The sequence below is a fragment of the Xiphophorus hellerii genome, chromosome 9 (assembly GCF_003331165.1).
Source record: "Xiphophorus hellerii strain 12219 chromosome 9, Xiphophorus_hellerii-4.1, whole genome shotgun sequence".
NCBI lineage: Eukaryota > Metazoa > Chordata > Actinopteri > Cyprinodontiformes > Poeciliidae > Xiphophorus > Xiphophorus hellerii.
The window spans coordinates 32,144,875-32,162,563 of NC_045680.1; the positions used below are offsets into that span (position 1 = coordinate 32,144,875).

Below are 17,689 nucleotides of genomic sequence, written 5' to 3' on the forward strand. Positions count from 1 at the left end.
GACTATGTGGACGATGCAACTCAGAGGTCACAGCCTTTTGACTCTATTTCTTGACTCACCTCCAGACCCTGGTGGCAGCCTTTTTATTAAAGATTGGAACACCCATCATGACTGTACTGATCCTATTCTGTCTCTATACAACCTGCATCATTCCAAGTCTTCGTAGCATGATGTTAAAGACATTTAACACTGCTTTGATCAGCTATCAGATGGACAGGGTAACCTCTGACACAGATGAGGACTACATCTGGTTTCCAGAAAAATGAAGATAAACAGGAAAACAGGAACATATGATGATGTGCTGTACCTAATAAACAGATTAAATCATTTGCTCAATGGCTCCTGCACTGAACATGTGACAATAGATGATGTTCGTGATTTAAAATGCATTTGGGGTATACTGTTTCTTTTATTTTTCATTTATTGCATTATATTCCATATATTCATTGTGTATTTTCTGTGTTTAGATTAGAAAAAAAAAGAAAAAAAAAAAAAATCTTGCATTTATTGGTTCTTTTCTTTTCTTTTCTTTTCTTTTCTATGCTTAGCTTTTGCATAAAGTTTACACGCATAATAAAATGATAAAAAGGGGGGAATGTTAGAGATTTTTTGGTATTATCATTTTATTATTCCTTTAGATTACATTCAGTCTAAAGAACATTGTGATTTTCTTTTAAAGTGATTCTCTTCCTTATGTGTGTATGAACTGACCTGGAAGTCACTACTGTCTGTTTATCTTCATGTGAAACAGTTAACAATGTGTTTCTCAGACCTTTGATTAGTTATCACACCTAGGAACTGGGTTGCTAGTTGATTGTATCAGAAGTTTTACGACCTTTGTTGTTTTTCCTGACTGTCCCCTAGGTAGAAATTCCTTAGTCGTAAAACTGTGTTTGATTGTGTTCGTTTCGGGGGCTCCTAATCTTATCAGCACCAGCCCCCTTTGCTTTTGTTTTGTGTTAATAAAAAGACAAGCTCTACTGCAGAGTTTCAGAACACATGGTGAACTGGTCAGAGGAGCAGTTCTCTGTGTTTTCTCCTTTTGCAAAAGCTTGGCTATAAAATTCATAATACGTTGTCTGTGGTTCTTTATTTTATATAGGTTCGAAAGGAAAAATACCTATCATAAATATTATAAATATATATTGCCCCTTTTCCACCAGCTGTTTTTCAGGCCCAGCCGGCCGCCGTTCTGTCAGATCGTCATCCGCACAAACTGATGGCTATATCTGTCAGACAAGTATACACTGTCATCACCATATGATTTTATTTAATCAGCAACATAGAGTCATGACGTAGATCGTCAGACACTTTGCTATTAACAGCTGTGTGACATCCTGACTTAGCGGTTTAGTAGGTTAATGAGTTTTATACGGGTGTGTTGTAGTTGACTGCAGCTTTAGCTAGTCTCTGCTTTAAATACACTTTGAAACCACCACAATGCATGTATATCTATCTAGTTACTATTAAAAACAATTTAATGACTTATTTTCACAACTTGTCGCTGAACTGACAGCTCCTCTGGCTGTTATGTCTTTGCAGCAGCAGGTGTATAGTTAAAGTCCCACTATGTGCTGCTCTCTGTATTTATGATGTGTGGGCCTGTGAGCCCTGCAGGCCACCGTAGAGACTGAAGAGTGAAACTTCAGGAATCAGAGAAATGAAATCAGACTTTATTTATTCAGATTGATAAATATCATTTCATAACAGCTGGAACTACTTTAATATTCTTCCTAAGTTAAGCTGCTGGTTGTTGTGATCCGACTGGATCTTCTGGACCTCCACTGTGATAAACCGGTTCTGGTACTAGAGTTGAGAGTTCACTCTGCTTGTGGAACCGGTGCCGGTTCTGGTACCAGACTTCACTACTCCACCAGCGAAGCAGCGAAGAAGTTTTGCTCGTTCTGCATCTGCTGCCTGAAGATCTGGTTGGCCCGTTTGATGCGGTCGGGCGTCTTCAGGTTCTTGTTGAGCAGAACCTTGTAGTGCTTCTCCGGGTTGCCGTGCATGTTGCCCTTCTTCCAGACGAAGTAGGCGTTGCAGTAGCTTTCCTCCAGGCTGCTGGCGATCCAGATCCAGAGCCTGGAGCAGGGCAACAGACTCACGGCGAAGAAAATGGGCTCCTCTTTGTCCATGATGGTTCTGTAGTCCAGTAGGTACCGCTCCATGGCCGGGATGGGTCTGATGTCCAGCGGCGCCTGGCAGAGCAGCAAGCAGAAGTTCAGGACCAGAACCTCTCAATGTTTCACCAACCTGAGGAAAACCTCCTTACTTTGAGCTTGAACCGGTCCAGAATGTAGTCGGAGAAGCTCTGGTAGCTCTGGTAGCGATGCTGCATGAAGGTCTTCAGGTCGTCGGGAAGCGTCCTGCGGCTCATCCGCCCCAACATGTCCGTCACGTTCAGCAGGTACAGGATGTCCTGCAGCATGAAGGCCACGTAGTCGTCGGCCTGCAGGCCGCCGCGCTGCATGTGCTGCAGGAAGGGAACCGCCAGCGTCTGCCGGGCCAGGTCCGAGTTATTCAGCCACAGTTCTTCATAAACGTCCTGGACTTTTCCTGCAGTCGGGTCAGAAACTCATTTTATACGCTGCAAGTTATGGAGAAAACATTCAAGTGTCAGAAGTTTTACTTTAAAGAAAAAGTTTTCAGTCATTAATTTGGACCAGAATAAAACAAACTCCTGCTGACTGGAACTGAAGTTTCTGTGAAGAAAACATGAAAAATCCTCTTTGGTTTATGGATTTAAATCTGCGGCCTACTTCCTGCGTGTCGACGGTTACTGGAACCGTTCGTCTGGATCCGCCTCAAACTGATCCTTTGATTTCCTTCACATTTTTGTCCCACAAAAAAACTAAAAATAGTCACAAAAATTTCACAGTCAAATAAATGAAGCAGGAGCTTTAGAGCTGAAATCGTTTCTTCTTAATCTGTTTCCAGAACCAGAACCTGGATCAGAACCTGGTTTCACCTCAGAATCCATCCAGAAATCATATTTTCATAACTTTCTTCCAAATGGGGAAAAAATTCAGATTATTTTAGATCCTCTGAAGAATAAAAATGTTTTTTCTTCAGAACCTGGAATAATTTGGACAGAATCTGACATTTTTAACCAGAACTAATTATTATTATTATTATTATTATTGGATTTGGGTCGGAACCTTTCAGCACTGCAGAAACCTTCGGTTCTGTTGGGAGCCCGGAGCAGACGGCCAGAACCAGAACCAGCAGGACCGCTTCGAACCAGGACATCCTTCCTGGAAACGACACAAACGGTTACCATGGTAACGTCACCGAAAGAAGGATACGGCCGGGTTCTGGTGGAGTCCGGTTCACCTCAGGATGAATAAAGTTCTGTTACTGATATGGAATATTTCAAAGTTACCTGAATGCATCTTCCAATGCGGTGCCTTCAGTTGCTGCAGGACGTTTCAGTGTTGCTGCACAGCGGACATCTTCCTTTTAAAGGGCCGGCGTCGGGGCGGAGCCGGCAACATTTCTGTCAACACAGGTTGCTCTGGTTGACTAAACATTGGCCAACTTCCTGTCCAGCAACTTTCCTGACATTAGTAAAAGGATATGACATCATCAGGCGGACAAAAACGTAATTTAGAAAGTAGTCATGCTGCGGGCCGAATGTTTCATTGAAATGTTTTTGCTTTCATCATTTCTGTGGAATCAGAATTTCATTTTGATTCATTTCTTCAGATCCACTGAGAGCCGACCCACTTCAGGGCCGAGGTTCTGGTGAAAAGGACCGGGTCGGAGGAACCGAGCGGACCTGCAGAACTCAGCTAGGTTTGCTGTCACTGTAAAGGCCAACAGCAGAACCTCAGCTGAGGTTAAAGGTCAGACGCTCTACGGAGTTTTCCCGTGAAAACAGAAGTGACAAAACAGGAAGTTCAGAAAAAACATCAGAATGAATCAGAAACAGAAACCATCAGGACAAACCGGGCCTGGACCAGAACCAGAACCTGCGCCAGGACCTGAACCTGCTGCGACCGACTCGTCGGTTCTGAATAATAATATTTGTGCTGGAGAATCTTTGACCTCTGAGGTTGGATTTGACTTTTACTAATAACGTCTTAACATTTTTTCATTGAACCGCTCCATCTGACCTTTGACCTGCCTGGGTCATAACTCCAGGAGGATCTGAGATTTTACACAAATAAAACGGTTTCAACACAATAAATCTGAACATGAAATATGTAGAAATTGTTTACTAAACATTCCAGGTTCATAATTTTCCAGTTTTACAACAAAATAAACTGATTTTCTTCTTTTTCTTCATTTCGCCTGTCAGAGAAAAAAATGGTGTTTATTTTTTAACATTCATATTTTCGCTGTTATTCATTTCTAAATGTTGTCCAAACTAAACTTTTAGTTTTCAGCTAAATGTTTAACGTCTGATATTTAGTTTGAAAATGACATTTAGAAACCCGGTGAAATTGTGACTGAAAAATGACGGGTTTTTCTACCACAGGCTGAATAAACCCAAATATTGCTTTGAATTTTTTTTACAGTGTAACTTTAGAACCAGGCCGTAATGCTGAACAGAACCCAGCGGTACCGTTCAGTAGGAACCCGTCCAAACTTCTGTTTGTGGGTCTGATGTACATTTGTGACGTTCAGAGAAGCAAGATGTTGAGTTTTTATTAATTTCATAATAGTGGAAACTTTGGATGGAATTTATGAAACGCAGAAACAGGAAGTGATGACGACGAGAAACAGGAAGTGATTTCAAACATTCAGCCAGAAAAAAATGACAGTTACAATAAAAGTTATGATTATGGAACAGTTAAAACTGAAAACCATGAAACCACAACCAGAACCAGAACCTGGTCCAGCTACCTCAACAGTCCAACCCCATCCAGAACCAGTGGAACTGACCCCACTTCGTCCCAGTTCTGGTTCTGGACGGTCCAGTCAAAGTCTGAGGTGGAGTCCTCCAATCGGTGGGTTGCCAGTTCGATTGCCATCATCAGTGTGTGAATGTGTGTGTGAGTGTGTGTGTGAACAGATGTAGAATCCTCTGGATTGAAACACCACTGAGGTCATTTCCTAAAAATATTTACATCATTTTAATTCAGCTTCTAATAGTCGAATTATTGAACATCAGCAGCTCAGAAATAATAAAAAATACATTTAGTGACTTTAAAGGTTGTTTCTAAACAAAAAGATAATTCAGGAATAATTTCATTTCTGATTCAAAACATAATTTCCTCCAATTTATCCCATTTCATGGTCCATGGTGTGAAAATCGAAACGTATTTCAGAGCAGAAATCTTCATGTTACTAAACACGTCATAAAGTTATTAAAATGTTTCTGCTGAACTGAAGCTGATTTTCTCATATCTGAAAATATCAACATAATCGAATTATTTAGATTTATTATTTAACATTTAAATTGAAAAAAATCTACAGACATAATTCATGCGTTCAGATGCAAAACGGACCAAGTCAGGAAAACCTGGATGGGATCTAAAGGTCAGAAGGTCACCAGATGTTTCTGGACCTTCAGTCCTCATGGAGAAGTTCTGCAGTTCTGAGGATAGCTGGACCCAGAAACCTGGTTCTGACCGGAAAACAAAACGTCAGGGAGAATGAAGCTCCGCCTCCTCTCACTCTCCTGAGGCTCTGATTGGTTCTTCTGGGTTTTTATGGAGCAGCAGGACAACAGAACCTCCTCAGAACATCTGGAGCAGCTCAGTACCAGACGAGTTCAAAAGGTTCTAAATGTTGGTTCTGATCATCTGACCAGAACCGAGACTAGAACATCCACCTCCACCCGACTCCTGCAGTCCTTCCAGCAGAACCAGAACCTGTGGGTTCTGGCCCAGTAACTCTGGCAAAGCAGACGACTGTGGAACATCAGCTAAGTGCTAGCAGACTTAGCATCGGCTGCGGGGAGAGTGGGCGGAGTCAGGTAGAGTTTCACTCTGAGGTCACTCATCTGAAGCTCCTGATTGGTCCAGAAGGTCCAGATGGAACCAGAACCAAGACTTTAAAACTGGACCTTTTTGTGGAAAAAAAACTATTACCAAGCATTGTTCAGGTAAAAATCACTCAATCAGGTTTATTTATGAATTGTGCACAACTCAGAAAGCTTCAATAATCAATACTCAATAATGAAGCAGGTCTGGATGAAAAGACAACACATGAGTTCTAAAGGTTCTAAAACAAGAGGCGAGACAGTCTGGTTCTGATGCAGCTGTGGAAAACGACTCCCAACCTTCTACATGGAACCCAAATAGTTCTATTTTAGTGGGTCTATACAGGAAGCTAGAATAAACATATAGCAATACAACTAGCAGATGTGACCTTATTGTAATTTTCCACTTCAACCTCTAGACTAGCCTAAAGCTCCGTTCATGCAAAAGTTAACTTTTGATCACCATGGAAACGCCTCAAAGGAACCAGAAGAAATAAAACAATCTGAAAACTGGGTGTGTCAGCAGAGCTCCTGGTTCTGGTTCTGTTCTGGTTCCCTACAGCGGGTCTGCAGCGTGCAGCCGGAGATGACTGTTCAGCGCAGAGCGGTTCTTAAAACGTTTCTCACACATGCTGCATGGGAATGGGCTCTCCCCCGTATGGGTCCTCCTGTGGATCACCAGATGGACGTTCTGGTTGAAACTTTTACCACAGAACTCACATGTGAACAGTTTCTCATCCATGTGGGTTCTCATGTGAACTGAAAGGTTGTCGCTCCTCCTGAAGCCTTTGTGACAAATGGGACAGAAGTAAGGTTTCTCCTCTGAGTGACACCTGCTGTGGAGGATCAGACTGCGCTTGGTGGTGAAGCTCTTCCGGCAGGTCTCACAGGAGTACGGTTTCTCACTGGAGTGGATGCTGGTGTGCTTTGACAGGTCGCTGCTGCAGCGGAAACATTTCCCGCAGACGGAGCAGGAGTATGGCTTCTCCCCAGTGTGGACCCTTATGTGAGTCAGCAGAGCAAACTTTCTGATGAAACTCTTCCCACAGGTCTTGCAGGAGAACGGCTTCTCTCCGGTGTGGATTTTGCGATGTCTCCTCATGGCATACTGAAACCTGAACTCTTTCTCACAGAAGTCACATTTGACAGGTGTTCTACTTGTGTTTGGTTCAGACAGACAGTTTGCTTCCAGCTCCTCAGACCTGCTCGTCCCCGACTCCAGAGTCTCGGCTTTGGGAGATCTCTGAGGCAGGAGTGGGTCGTTGCTCGGTTCGGGTTCATCATACTCGACTGTCACCATCAGTGTTTCCGTCTCCTGCTTCAGGACGAGCTGCTCAGCTTCTTGACTGACACACAGTTCTTCATGTTCCTCTTTGACCTCTGGAGGCTGCAGTGGTTTCTTCTTCTTCTTCTTCCTTTTAATCTCGGGGAGCTGTAGCTCTTGCTGGGGAGTTCCGACTTCCTCCTGGTGAAGGAGCCGCTGGTCGTTACGGACGTCCTCCTCACAGAAACGACCAGGTGGAAAACCTGGATGAACCAAACAGCAAACAGAAAATATTTCAGCTAAAACATCAAACAGGGTGAATTTATTGCAACAGCTGCTAATTTTCTAACAACATAACTTATTATTAGCTTATTTTGCTGACTTTGCAAATGTTTGGTGCAGTTAGCTTCCCGTAAATTAATTTTTCCGGATAAATTCTAAAATTCTAACTTACTTTGTTTGTAAACTTTCAGTTAAATAAAGTTTAACGTCTGTGTTGAAGTTTTGGTTATTGACTTAAAAATTCTTCAAGACGTTTATATTCATGCTCTTATTCTGAAGTCTTTACCAGCTTCCCTTCATCAGAACCGGTCCTGACTTCAGTAACTCAACTTTCTCATCTTCTGCTTCCTCTCCCAGAATCAGTCGTTGCTTCATTTGATTTTCTCTCATTTCATTATTTTGAATGTGGAACATAAACACATCTGACTGTGACTTATTAAATATTGATGACATCATCACACGGCGTCAAGAAATGTTTTAAATTCATCAGAGGACAAAAAAATATATTTTACACAACTCATGTCAAAATTATAAAGACAGAGATAAAGTGAACTTCCAGTGAACCTGAGTGGTTTCCATGGAGATGAGCTGACTGGGTTCAAACTCCTGGTTCTGACCCGGAGCTGTGAGGCTGGTCCTGTTAAGTTCTGGCATTTTTTTCTCCCCGAGATTAAAAACAAGAGAAAATCTGAACAACTTTGAAATTACTGATGAGAAATAATCTGAAAACAAAAAATACATAAAAGCACAAATGTCGGATTGGCCGTTCATCCGCATAACCATTTCCACTGACACACTGCCTGGACGTCTGGACCTCCTGGTACTGTCCAGGCCCGGCTAGTCGGCCATTCATCAGGCTGATGGACAGAGGGTTAGGGTTATGTGGGTGATGTAGAACTGGGTCAGGGTCCAAGCGAATGTTTCAGACGGTTCTATTTACACCTGAACCCTGAACCTTCTCCTGAATCCATGAGAACATATTCTGATGGGATGTGACCCATCAGATGTTCTGAGTTTGCCGATCAGAGACGATAGATCCGGAGTGTTGATGATTTTACTTGCATCTTCACCAGACTTTGAATTTGGGTTTTTAATGTAACAGTAAGATTTCCAAACCATCCAGTGATGCCATGTCAGAACAGACTCCACGGTTTTCCTATAGAAGATCAACATCATCATTTTAGAAACGCCACACAATCGAAGTCGTCTAAGGAAATAGAGACGCTGGTGAACCTTCGCCAGACATTTGTCACATGTGCTCCAACTCAGCGCTGGGAATCGAACCCAGGACCTTCTTGCTGCAAGGCAACAGTGCTACCAACTGCTCCACTGTGCAGCCCCTAAATATTTATATAGCTACAGCTAATTCGCACCTCCAGTCCCTTTTAGGGCATTTCTATGAATTAAAATACAATTTATAAATCAAAATTCAGTAGGAATACATACATTTTCCTCCCTACATAACTCTAAACAACTTCTTAATTCATATAAGAACTATGTATTAAAATATGTACCTTTTATAAATCAAGACAATACTTGCGTTTTCCTTCCTAAATATTTCCTAAACAACCTTGCAACTTCCAAATGTATGTAAAGATCTCTGAACACATTCAGCTAACATTATAAAAATTGTAAATATAATACTAACTCACTAATACACACAGAATTTCTCCACCATTAAATTAATATTGATCACATCTTTGATTTTTCTTTAGTGCGTGCTCTGCCTGATGCAAATGGCGTCCAAACGTCCCCGCCTTCCTTCCGGTGGCCAGAACTCCTCGCTGGGAGACAAATGGAGCGAACCCCGTGAGCACGCTAACAGCTAGCATGCTAACACTTAGTTGTAATCTGCATTCTAGGAAATTTAACTGTAAAGCAACATATCCGCACATACGACACGATGACGTGACTGCACGTCACTCGTTCAACGCGAAAAATCCACCAGAGCCACAAATTAAACCTTTAATCCCCGAAACTTGTTCTGCATGGCGGCCATATTGGATAAAACAGGTACGAAACCTAAGTAGGGTTTGGACGGAACAGTGGTACGAAATGGCGCATCAACGCGTAGCCGCCCTGGTTCCTCCGCGGTATTAACCAGACCCGGTTCCTCAGACCCCGGGAAGCCATCCGGACCTACCTGCGGGGTTCGGCTCGGTTCGGGGTCTCCAGGTGAGGTCCAGCAGTCTCCGCTGCCGGTCGATCTCCTCCTCGTACTGGACGATGGTTTTTTCCAGCTGGGTGAAGATTTCTTCAGCAGCAGCAGTTAGTCTCTCTCTGATAAACTCTCTCAGAGGCTCAACGGAACACATTGTTGCTGAACAGAACCAGAAAACTCCTGGACACAGCGACAGCTGCTAGCAGGAGGCTAACCGGGCTAGCTGCTCTGTTTACTTCCACCGGATGTTACAGTTTCAGGTTCCGAGAGAAACATCGAATTAGAGTTCCACTTTATGCTACAAACAAAGAAATTACACTTTAATATAAATTATTATTGTTAGTAGTAGGGGTAATATTACCACTTGATGATGATGATGATGATGATTATGATAGCTAGCTTATCTTTACAATAAGCTAGTTTTTAAATTGTGTTTTTCTTCATTGAAAAGTCCAAAGCAGAAAAGGATCAGAAACAACAAAATCAAACTCACATTTCCACCTTTTTCAAAGAATATCTATAGATGGATACAAATATAATACGAAATTACAAACCCATTCACATAATCCAGTAATACAAGCTTTGGTCAATTCAGTTTTAATCCACTTTCAAATAAAATTAAATCATTTTTAAACGACTTCATGAATAAAATATTTTCCTGTCATACTAAAATCATTTAGACCAAATTCTTATTTTCCAAGTGAAAGCTGAATCCATCCGTCTGAAAAGATCCTGTTTTTATAGGTTATCCAATCTTTAGATCAAGGTCAATATGGACAGAAAATGTTTAGTTTTAGTCTTTTGACTAAAATGTCATTTTGTCTGAGTCATTATTTAGTCCAAATTGTTTTAGTCTTGGTCTAGTTTTGGTGGACTAATTGTAAAATTTTAGTTGATTAAGTCTACTGTCAATTTATCCGACAAACTTATATGCAAAATTCAAATATTTTTGGATCAAATCTCTAGAATTAACACAAAATTATCTTTTTTATAACCAGTTGTGGTATAAAGTCGTCTGAATATGAAATACAGAAACGCAACTCTTTTCAAATTTCTTTATTTTTCTGGCCTGTGCAGATGACAGCGGCAGAAGCTGAGCTGTGTGTCTGAAGCGCTGCTGTCCTGATCCAGCCTGTCGATTTCAAACTCACACACATTTTCATTTTCACATTTAGCTTCATTCATCCTCACGGATCCTGGTCAGTCAGGGACGAACTGGTCCTACTCGCATCTGGAAGAGTTTTTGGTTCTGAGAATGCTACGAGTATCAGGTGGACGTTTTAAAAAGGTGTTTGTTGTCTGTCTCTAGGCAACCGTGACGTCAGCTCCTGAAGGCATCGGCAGTCCTCAGCGTGGCCATCACGACAGTCTTGATATTTCAAATGTTTGTGTTAAAAACTGTGAGCTGCACTGAAGTAAATAAAAGAGAGAAGTTCAAATAAATGCTGAGAGTGAAAATCCTTCCTAAAGGTGAAGATATATCACAGATTTCAAAAGAAAATAAAAACGGGAGACCGTGGATAATATAGGAAATAGCGCCCCCTTCACTTCCGGAGTGCAATGGTCCCATTTCCAAATAAGGTCTGAGACTGACAGAGGTCCGCCCCGCCCTTCCTGTTTGCTGCAGAGAGGTGGACTTGAACTTACCTGTGACAAGATGTCAGCGTGTTGAGCCTTCAGGTGCCTGTTTTGCCGTCTCAGTCCTTCTTTCAAAAGGTTTATACTCAGAAAAAAACATTTCCGAAAGAATTTATGTAAAACCTCTTGGTATAACTCGCTGCCTGGTTCATTAATGATTAACTCATTCAGGTAGTGGGCGGGGCCAAACCGGATGCAGCAGCTTCACTGACGCTTTCAGCTTCTGACTGACATTATGAACACAATAGGCAGAAATGCCAAACATGTTGGATTTCTGACAGATCCTCTAACATTTTCATTCAGAGTGTCGTCATGAAAAAACACAATAATTTTATCAGCGTCATCAAAGAAACACACATCGATCCATCTCAGAAAAACAGACGGGTCAGAACGTGGTTTCTCTGCAGATGAAATATAGACCTGATTTCATACAGTTAGCATCAGGTTAGCATCTCCTATCTGGCTTTCCAGCAAACAGTAGAGCCATGCTAAGCTAATGCTAGCTCAGACATTAAAGGTTGAATTTTTTCTGCTGGAGTCTGAAGAACCCTCCAGTCTGGTCTGTTGTTGGCAGAGGAGCAACTACATACTTTCTGAGGTGTTTGCAAACATGTCATCGGCGCCCCCTGCAGGTTTAATATGACCATACAGCTCTTATTTATTCATGTACTCATAAAATACAGTAATTAAAATCAAACCATCGTGGTATTTAGGTTTTTGTTGCCTCCCTAATGTAATTATTCCTTCCTGATGTCGTCACTTGTCTCCTCTGTCTCCTTCACCCTCGTCTTTGGCGTCTCCACTAAATCAGAGGTCAAAAAGCTTTTTATATTAGTTGTAAAAAATTACAGATCTTAATAGTTTTTAAAAATAGTGTTTAAAAAATATTGCTTGGGATTAAGTAGCTGTTACCTGATATTAGACCAACCTGTTGCCTTCCTGTTTGTCCTGATTCATCTTCTCTTCTTCCTCACAGCTGAATGACATTCAGTAGGTTTAAAATTACAGCAGTCAAACCACATAAAAATGAAACTTTAATTTAAATGATGTTCTTGTTGGATAACAGTTACTGACTGATCAGATGCATCATAACATCACAGCAGAAATATTGAGTAAAGACATTTAAACTCAAGTCCTAGAACACGAGTCACTAAACTTATTGAGTCTCAGGGCTTTAGTGACACTGAGGACTAATTTGTTTAATACACACATAAACCTGTACAACTCATTTTTTATTAAAGTATCAATAATAATAAATGTACATATATGTGAATAAATTGCTGCCTACAGGGCAATTAAAAAAGAATGAAACAAAAAACTGCAATATTGCATCATTGAATATATTTGAGCCAAAGAGCCTCGTCTGTTATCCTGTCTAGAACCTCCTGTGTCTGCAGGTCTGAGGCTTTTTGTTAGCATGTTTTCTATCATTCTTATAGCTTGATAGGAAACCTGGTCCAAACTGGCAACCCACATTAATAAAATGGTGAAATAATATTGACCACAAAACACTGAATTATAAAAGATATCAACATTTTTCCTACACAATCCTAACAAATGATCTCTTCACAATATTTATTGATTTACTATTAATCTATTTGTATGATTTGTTCGATAAATTGCCATCTATATTATTTTTGGGTCTCAGGAAATGACTGAGGGATGAAGAGACTGATGTTCTGGTTCTTTAGGTTCTGACGGGTCTGCGGTTCCTCTCCTGATCCATTCTGTCTGATATCAAACAACCCACTGAATATCGACACACATTTATTTTAATGCTCCTATTAAACGTCACTGTGGTTGTTTAGCCTGTTTCTTCCCACCACCGTCTGTGTTTGACTTTAAGGTCGGTGTTTTATCGGTGGACATTTTGAAAAGACGCAGGTTGATAGCAGCTCACTGCGGCTGCGCATCAACCGTCTCTAGGTAACCATGACAACAGCGTCAGTTCGTGGGGGCGGGGTTCTATTTAGCTTAATGGCGGACCTTAATATTTCCTGTGTTTTGTTTTGGTCATTATTATTACACTTATTGTTGAGGTGTGTGTGATAGGTGTGTCTGTCAGACATTATAGCAACACGGAATAAATCGCGTCCCGTTTTGGTTCAATACAACAACCTGTCATTGTAGCCTAGCTTAAGCTAACCTGAATATTTACAACTCTCTAGTTGATACTCTGACTTTACTCACCTTCTGTCTTTCAGCCACTTTGAAAAGTTTTTCTTCGTCTCTCCAACATCTTTATCCTCCCCCCTCTTCAGTTTTCTGTTTTGTGCCCCAGAGTTTTTCTGCCATCTTTAGCTCCCTGTTGTCGAGGCTTTACTACAATTCAAATTTAAAAGAAAAAAACCACAGCCATTCTAGAAGGGACGCTGCCCAAGCTGCCTGTATGTTTGCATGTGGAGGGGCAGCGGGGCGACAAGAGGAGTGGTGAAGGATTGGGCGGGGTGCTCCTAATGATTAGACTCTAATCCAGGGGTGGGCAACTCCAGGCCTGGAGGGCCTAAACGTCTCCTGCAACTTTTAGATGCATCTCTACTTCAACACACCTGAGTCAAATAATGAGGTCGTTAGCAGGACTCTGGAGAACCTGAGTTTTCTTAGGAGGAGATTCAACTGTTGGACCAGGGAGACGTCTAGGAGTTGCAGGACAGCGACCCTCCAGGACCAGGATTGTCCACCTCTGCTCTAATCAGTACCGTTCCTCTATTTCTGATCATTTCATACACAAACTGCTATCAAATACAGAAAATGCCGATTAGAAAAAAATTCCCCACATCGTTTTGGCGCCCCCTCTAGTGCAGCGCCACTATGCGTTGCATACACTGCATACCCACTTTTTGCACCACTGGTTGTTGGGAATCAGAATTTGCATCCATGTTTGGCTTATGTAATTATTAAATATAATTAATAAATTATAATGAATGAAAATGGACAATTCTTCAGTTGAATTGGGGCATCAACTCCAGTAGGTCTGGAACAAGTCAAACTCAGTGGCTCATAAAGGAATGAATTCAGACCGCCGGCAGAAGAAACAAGGAAAGATGGCCGACACGACGATTTCTATTCAAGTCTGAGAATTTGTTAACAAACAGCCCAACTTAAAAGCTCAACAACCCCATAACTAATCTTTGTAACTACTATCTGCAATCTAGTTGCTAAGGAAAATGAGACTCGGTCCAAAGCCGAACATTTTTTGGGACAGAGTCCTAAAACTCGACCATCTGGTTTGTTGATGGAGGACCAGCTGCAGATCCAGGACTCGTCTTCCTCAGGTCTCTGGGATCTTCTCAGTGGTTCTTTCTCTTCATGTGTCTGTATAAAATGCTGCTCTGGTTGAAACGCATCCCGCAGGTCTGACATGTGAATGGCTTCTCTCCTGTGTGAATCCGGAGGTGCTTCGTCAAGCCGCAGCTGTTCCTGAATCTTTTCCCGCACACTTCACAAGGATATGGCTTCTCTCCTGTGTGGATCCGAAGGTGTTTCCTCAAACTGCTGCGGTCGCTCAAAGTTTTCCCACACACTCCACAAGTATGACGCTTCTTTTCTGTGTGGCTCCTCCAGTGAACCTTCAGGTCCTTGGAAGTGGTGAAGTTTTTCCCACAGAACTGACATGAGTACAGGTTCTCCTCAGTGAGGGGTGCATTCTCAGCCATCCTCAGTTCTGGATCATCTGAAGTTGGAGCTTTAGGAGCCTCATCTGTGCAAGATCCTGAGTTGCTTCTCTCCTGACTCTGGATCTCTGCTTTAGGAGAATTCTGAGAAAAGATCTGGGTTGTGTTTGGTTCTGCTTTAGTGGGGAACATGTCGTCGTACTCGACAGCCACCATGCAGGGATCAGGCTCCTGCTTAACGAGCCGCTCTGCTCCCCAGCCCAGGACGTCATGGAGTTTCTCTTTTGTCGGTTCTGGTTCCTTTGGGTTCAAACCAGAACCAATCTTCTGTTGACTGAATTCCAGGTCAGAGGGAACATCTTGAGTGTTACAGTGGTTCTGCTGCCAGAAGTTCTGGTGGACCGGTTCCTGCTGCTGGAGACCTGTATGGACCAAGGAGACCAAAATGAAAAAATGTTCTTCTAACATGACAAAGCTTCTTAAATCATCATAAATTCTTCTTTCTGGACAATCGAAGATCTAAAGTTTTATGTTGTAACCCCTGCCCAGCAGCAGACGTCTCTGCTGACCCACAGGCTGGATTAGAAGAAGCTTGTTTAGTTTTTTAGCCTGTCCAGCTGCTTCTGGAACCGCAGGCAGGTTTTTTCAGAAACACCCTGAAGGTGGAGGAAGAGGAAAATATGAGACATTCATGTTGGCACTGAGGGTGTTAGCATCAATGTAGCCTTAAATGCTACGTGAGACTCAGTCGGCGTTACTCAGACAGTTCAGTCCGACCCGCTGCGTTCTCCAGGCTTTAGAACTCATTTTCATTTTGGGTCGTATCAAAAATCTGAATGTTCTTAAAGGGCCAGTTGTGCCAGAATATACTGATAAACTAAACTGTTAAAATATCAATAAACAGCCAATTATCCAGGATTTTCTGGATAAACAAAATCCTGTTTCTTCACAGGATGAACAAAAATGTTTTTGAACATTTTATTTCAAAAATCTAATTTTGATTTTTGAAGTAAAATTAGCAGATTTTGTGGTACCAATTTAGAAAAGTTTGTAAGGATTTTTTTCAATATTTTTGCTAATATTTGATGTTAAATGTAACTTTTTATTACTCACCGTATCCGTTACGGACATCAAGTGAGGATGAGGCAGCAGTCTCTTAAACTCAATGTTTTTGACCAATTTAGAGAAAATTTGCAGTAAAATTAGAAAAAAATGTGGAAATTTGTTGATTTTGTTTGAATTTTGCAGATTAGTGAAATCTGGAGGGACGTGTTGATGTAATTTGGAGTCTGGAGGGCCACATCAAAAGCTACTGAGGGCCAGATTTGGCCCTCAGTAGTATGGACCTTCTTCAGCAGAAGGTCTAAAGACCTTTAGACCTTCTGCTGAAGAACTTCCCCATAACCCGGCGCTGTCTGAACATTTTAATAACCGCTGAGTTGATTTTAACGGAGTATTCCAACCCTGAGGAAGATCTCGTCATTGTAAAACGCTGTGGGAACTTTTAAACAATAAGTTCAGTTTTTAAGTTCCTCTAAATCTCCGGGAAATAAAGCAGAAAACATTCATCTCCAGTCCTCAAACTGATGTTCTCGCTCCAACACCAGTCGCTCCAACACCGGACGGTCCAACACCAGTCGGTCCAACACCGGACGGTCCAACACCAGACGGTCCAACACCGGACGGTCCAACACCAGACGGTCCAACACCGGACGGTCCAACACCAGACGGTCCAACACCGGACGGTCCAACACCGGACGGTCCAACACCAGTCGGTCCAACACCAGACGGTCCAACACCAGACGGTCCAACACCAGTCGGTCCAACACCAGACGGTCCAACACCAGACGGTCCAACACCAGTCGCTCCAACACCAGTCGCTCCAACACCGGTCGCTCCAACACCGGACGGTCCAACACCGGACGGTCCAACACCAGTCGCTCCAAAACCAGACGGTCCAACACCAGTCGCTCCAACACCAGACGGTCCAACACCAGTCGCTCCAACACCGGACGGTCCAACACCGGTCGGTCCAACACCGGACGGTCCAACACCAGTCGCTCCAACACCAGACGGTCCAACACCAGACGGTCCAACACCAGTCGCTCCAACACCGGACGGTCCAACACCAGTCGCTCCAACACCAGACGGTCCAACACCAGACGGTCCAACACCAGACGGTCCAACACCAGTCGGTCCAACACCAGACGGTCCAACACCAGACGGTCCAACACCAGACGGTCCAACACCAGACGGTCCAACACCAGACGGTCCAACACCAGTCGGTCCAACACCAGTCGGTCCAACACCAGACGGTCCAACACCAGTCGCTCCAACACCAGTCGCTCCAACACCGGTCGCTCCAACACCGGACGGTCCAACACCGGACGGTCCAACACCAGTCGCTCCAAAACCAGACGGTCCAACACCAGTCGCTCCAACACCAGACGGTCCAACACCAGTCGCTCCAACACCGGACGGTCCAACACCGGTCGGTCCAACACCGGACGGTCCAACACCAGTCGCTCCAACACCGGACGGTCCAACACCAGTCGCTCCAACACCAGACGGTCCAACACCAGACGGTCCAACACCAGTCGCTCCAACACCGGACGGTCCAACACCGGACGCTCCAACACCAGACGGTCCAACACCAGACGGTCCAACACCAGTCGGTCCAACACCAGACGGTCCAACACCAGTCGGTCCAACACCAGTCGGTCCAACACCAGACGGTCCAACACCAGACGGTCCAACACCAGACGGTCCAACACCAGACGGTCCAACACCAGACGGTCCAA

General features: G+C 43.1%; 2 protein-coding genes across 2 annotated transcripts; both read right to left on the reverse strand.

The window, feature by feature from the left end:
* Positions 1 to 1,274: 1,274 nt before the first annotated feature.
* Positions 1,275 to 3,696, reverse strand: LOC116725814 (uncharacterized). Its single transcript, XM_032572199.1, has 4 exons — positions 3,383 to 3,696; positions 3,159 to 3,254; positions 2,273 to 2,556; positions 1,275 to 2,198 (listed from the first exon to the last, which is right to left on the reverse strand). Exons 1-4 carry the CDS (start codon positions 3,390 to 3,392, stop codon positions 1,866 to 1,868), a joined length of 723 nt encoding a protein of 240 aa, XP_032428090.1. The 5' UTR covers positions 3,393 to 3,696; the 3' UTR covers positions 1,275 to 1,865.
* A 2,352-nt stretch (positions 3,697 to 6,048) lies between these two features.
* Positions 6,049 to 11,055, reverse strand: LOC116725797 (zinc finger protein 239-like). Its single transcript, XM_032572176.1, has 2 exons — positions 9,619 to 11,055; positions 6,049 to 7,456 (listed from the first exon to the last, which is right to left on the reverse strand). The coding sequence occupies exons 1-2, from the start codon at positions 9,788 to 9,790 to the stop codon at positions 6,486 to 6,488; spliced, it is 1,143 nt and encodes a 380-aa protein (XP_032428067.1). The 5' UTR covers positions 9,791 to 11,055; the 3' UTR covers positions 6,049 to 6,485.
* Positions 11,056 to 17,689: the final 6,634 nt, after the last annotated feature.

What these genes read in the sequence shown, in the direction of transcription:
- LOC116725797 (XM_032572176.1), bottom strand. Translation starts at nt 9,790, where the DNA reads ATGTGTTCCGTTGAGCCTCTGAGAGAGTTTATCAGAGAGAGACTAACT. An exon ending in AACCGAGCCGAACCCCGCAG is followed by an intron (nt 7,457 to 9,618) that starts GTAGGTCCGGAT and finishes TGGTTCATCCAG; the next exon opens with GTTTTCCACCTGGTCGTTTC.
- LOC116725814 (XM_032572199.1), bottom strand. An exon ending in GGTTTCTGCAGTGCTGAAAG is followed by an intron (nt 2,557 to 3,158) that starts GTTCCGACCCAA and finishes ACCCGACTGCAG; the next exon opens with GAAAAGTCCAGGACGTTTAT. An exon ending in TGGACCGGTTCAAGCTCAAA is followed by an intron (nt 2,199 to 2,272) that starts GTAAGGAGGTTT and finishes CTGCTCTGCCAG; the next exon opens with GCGCCGCTGGACATCAGACC.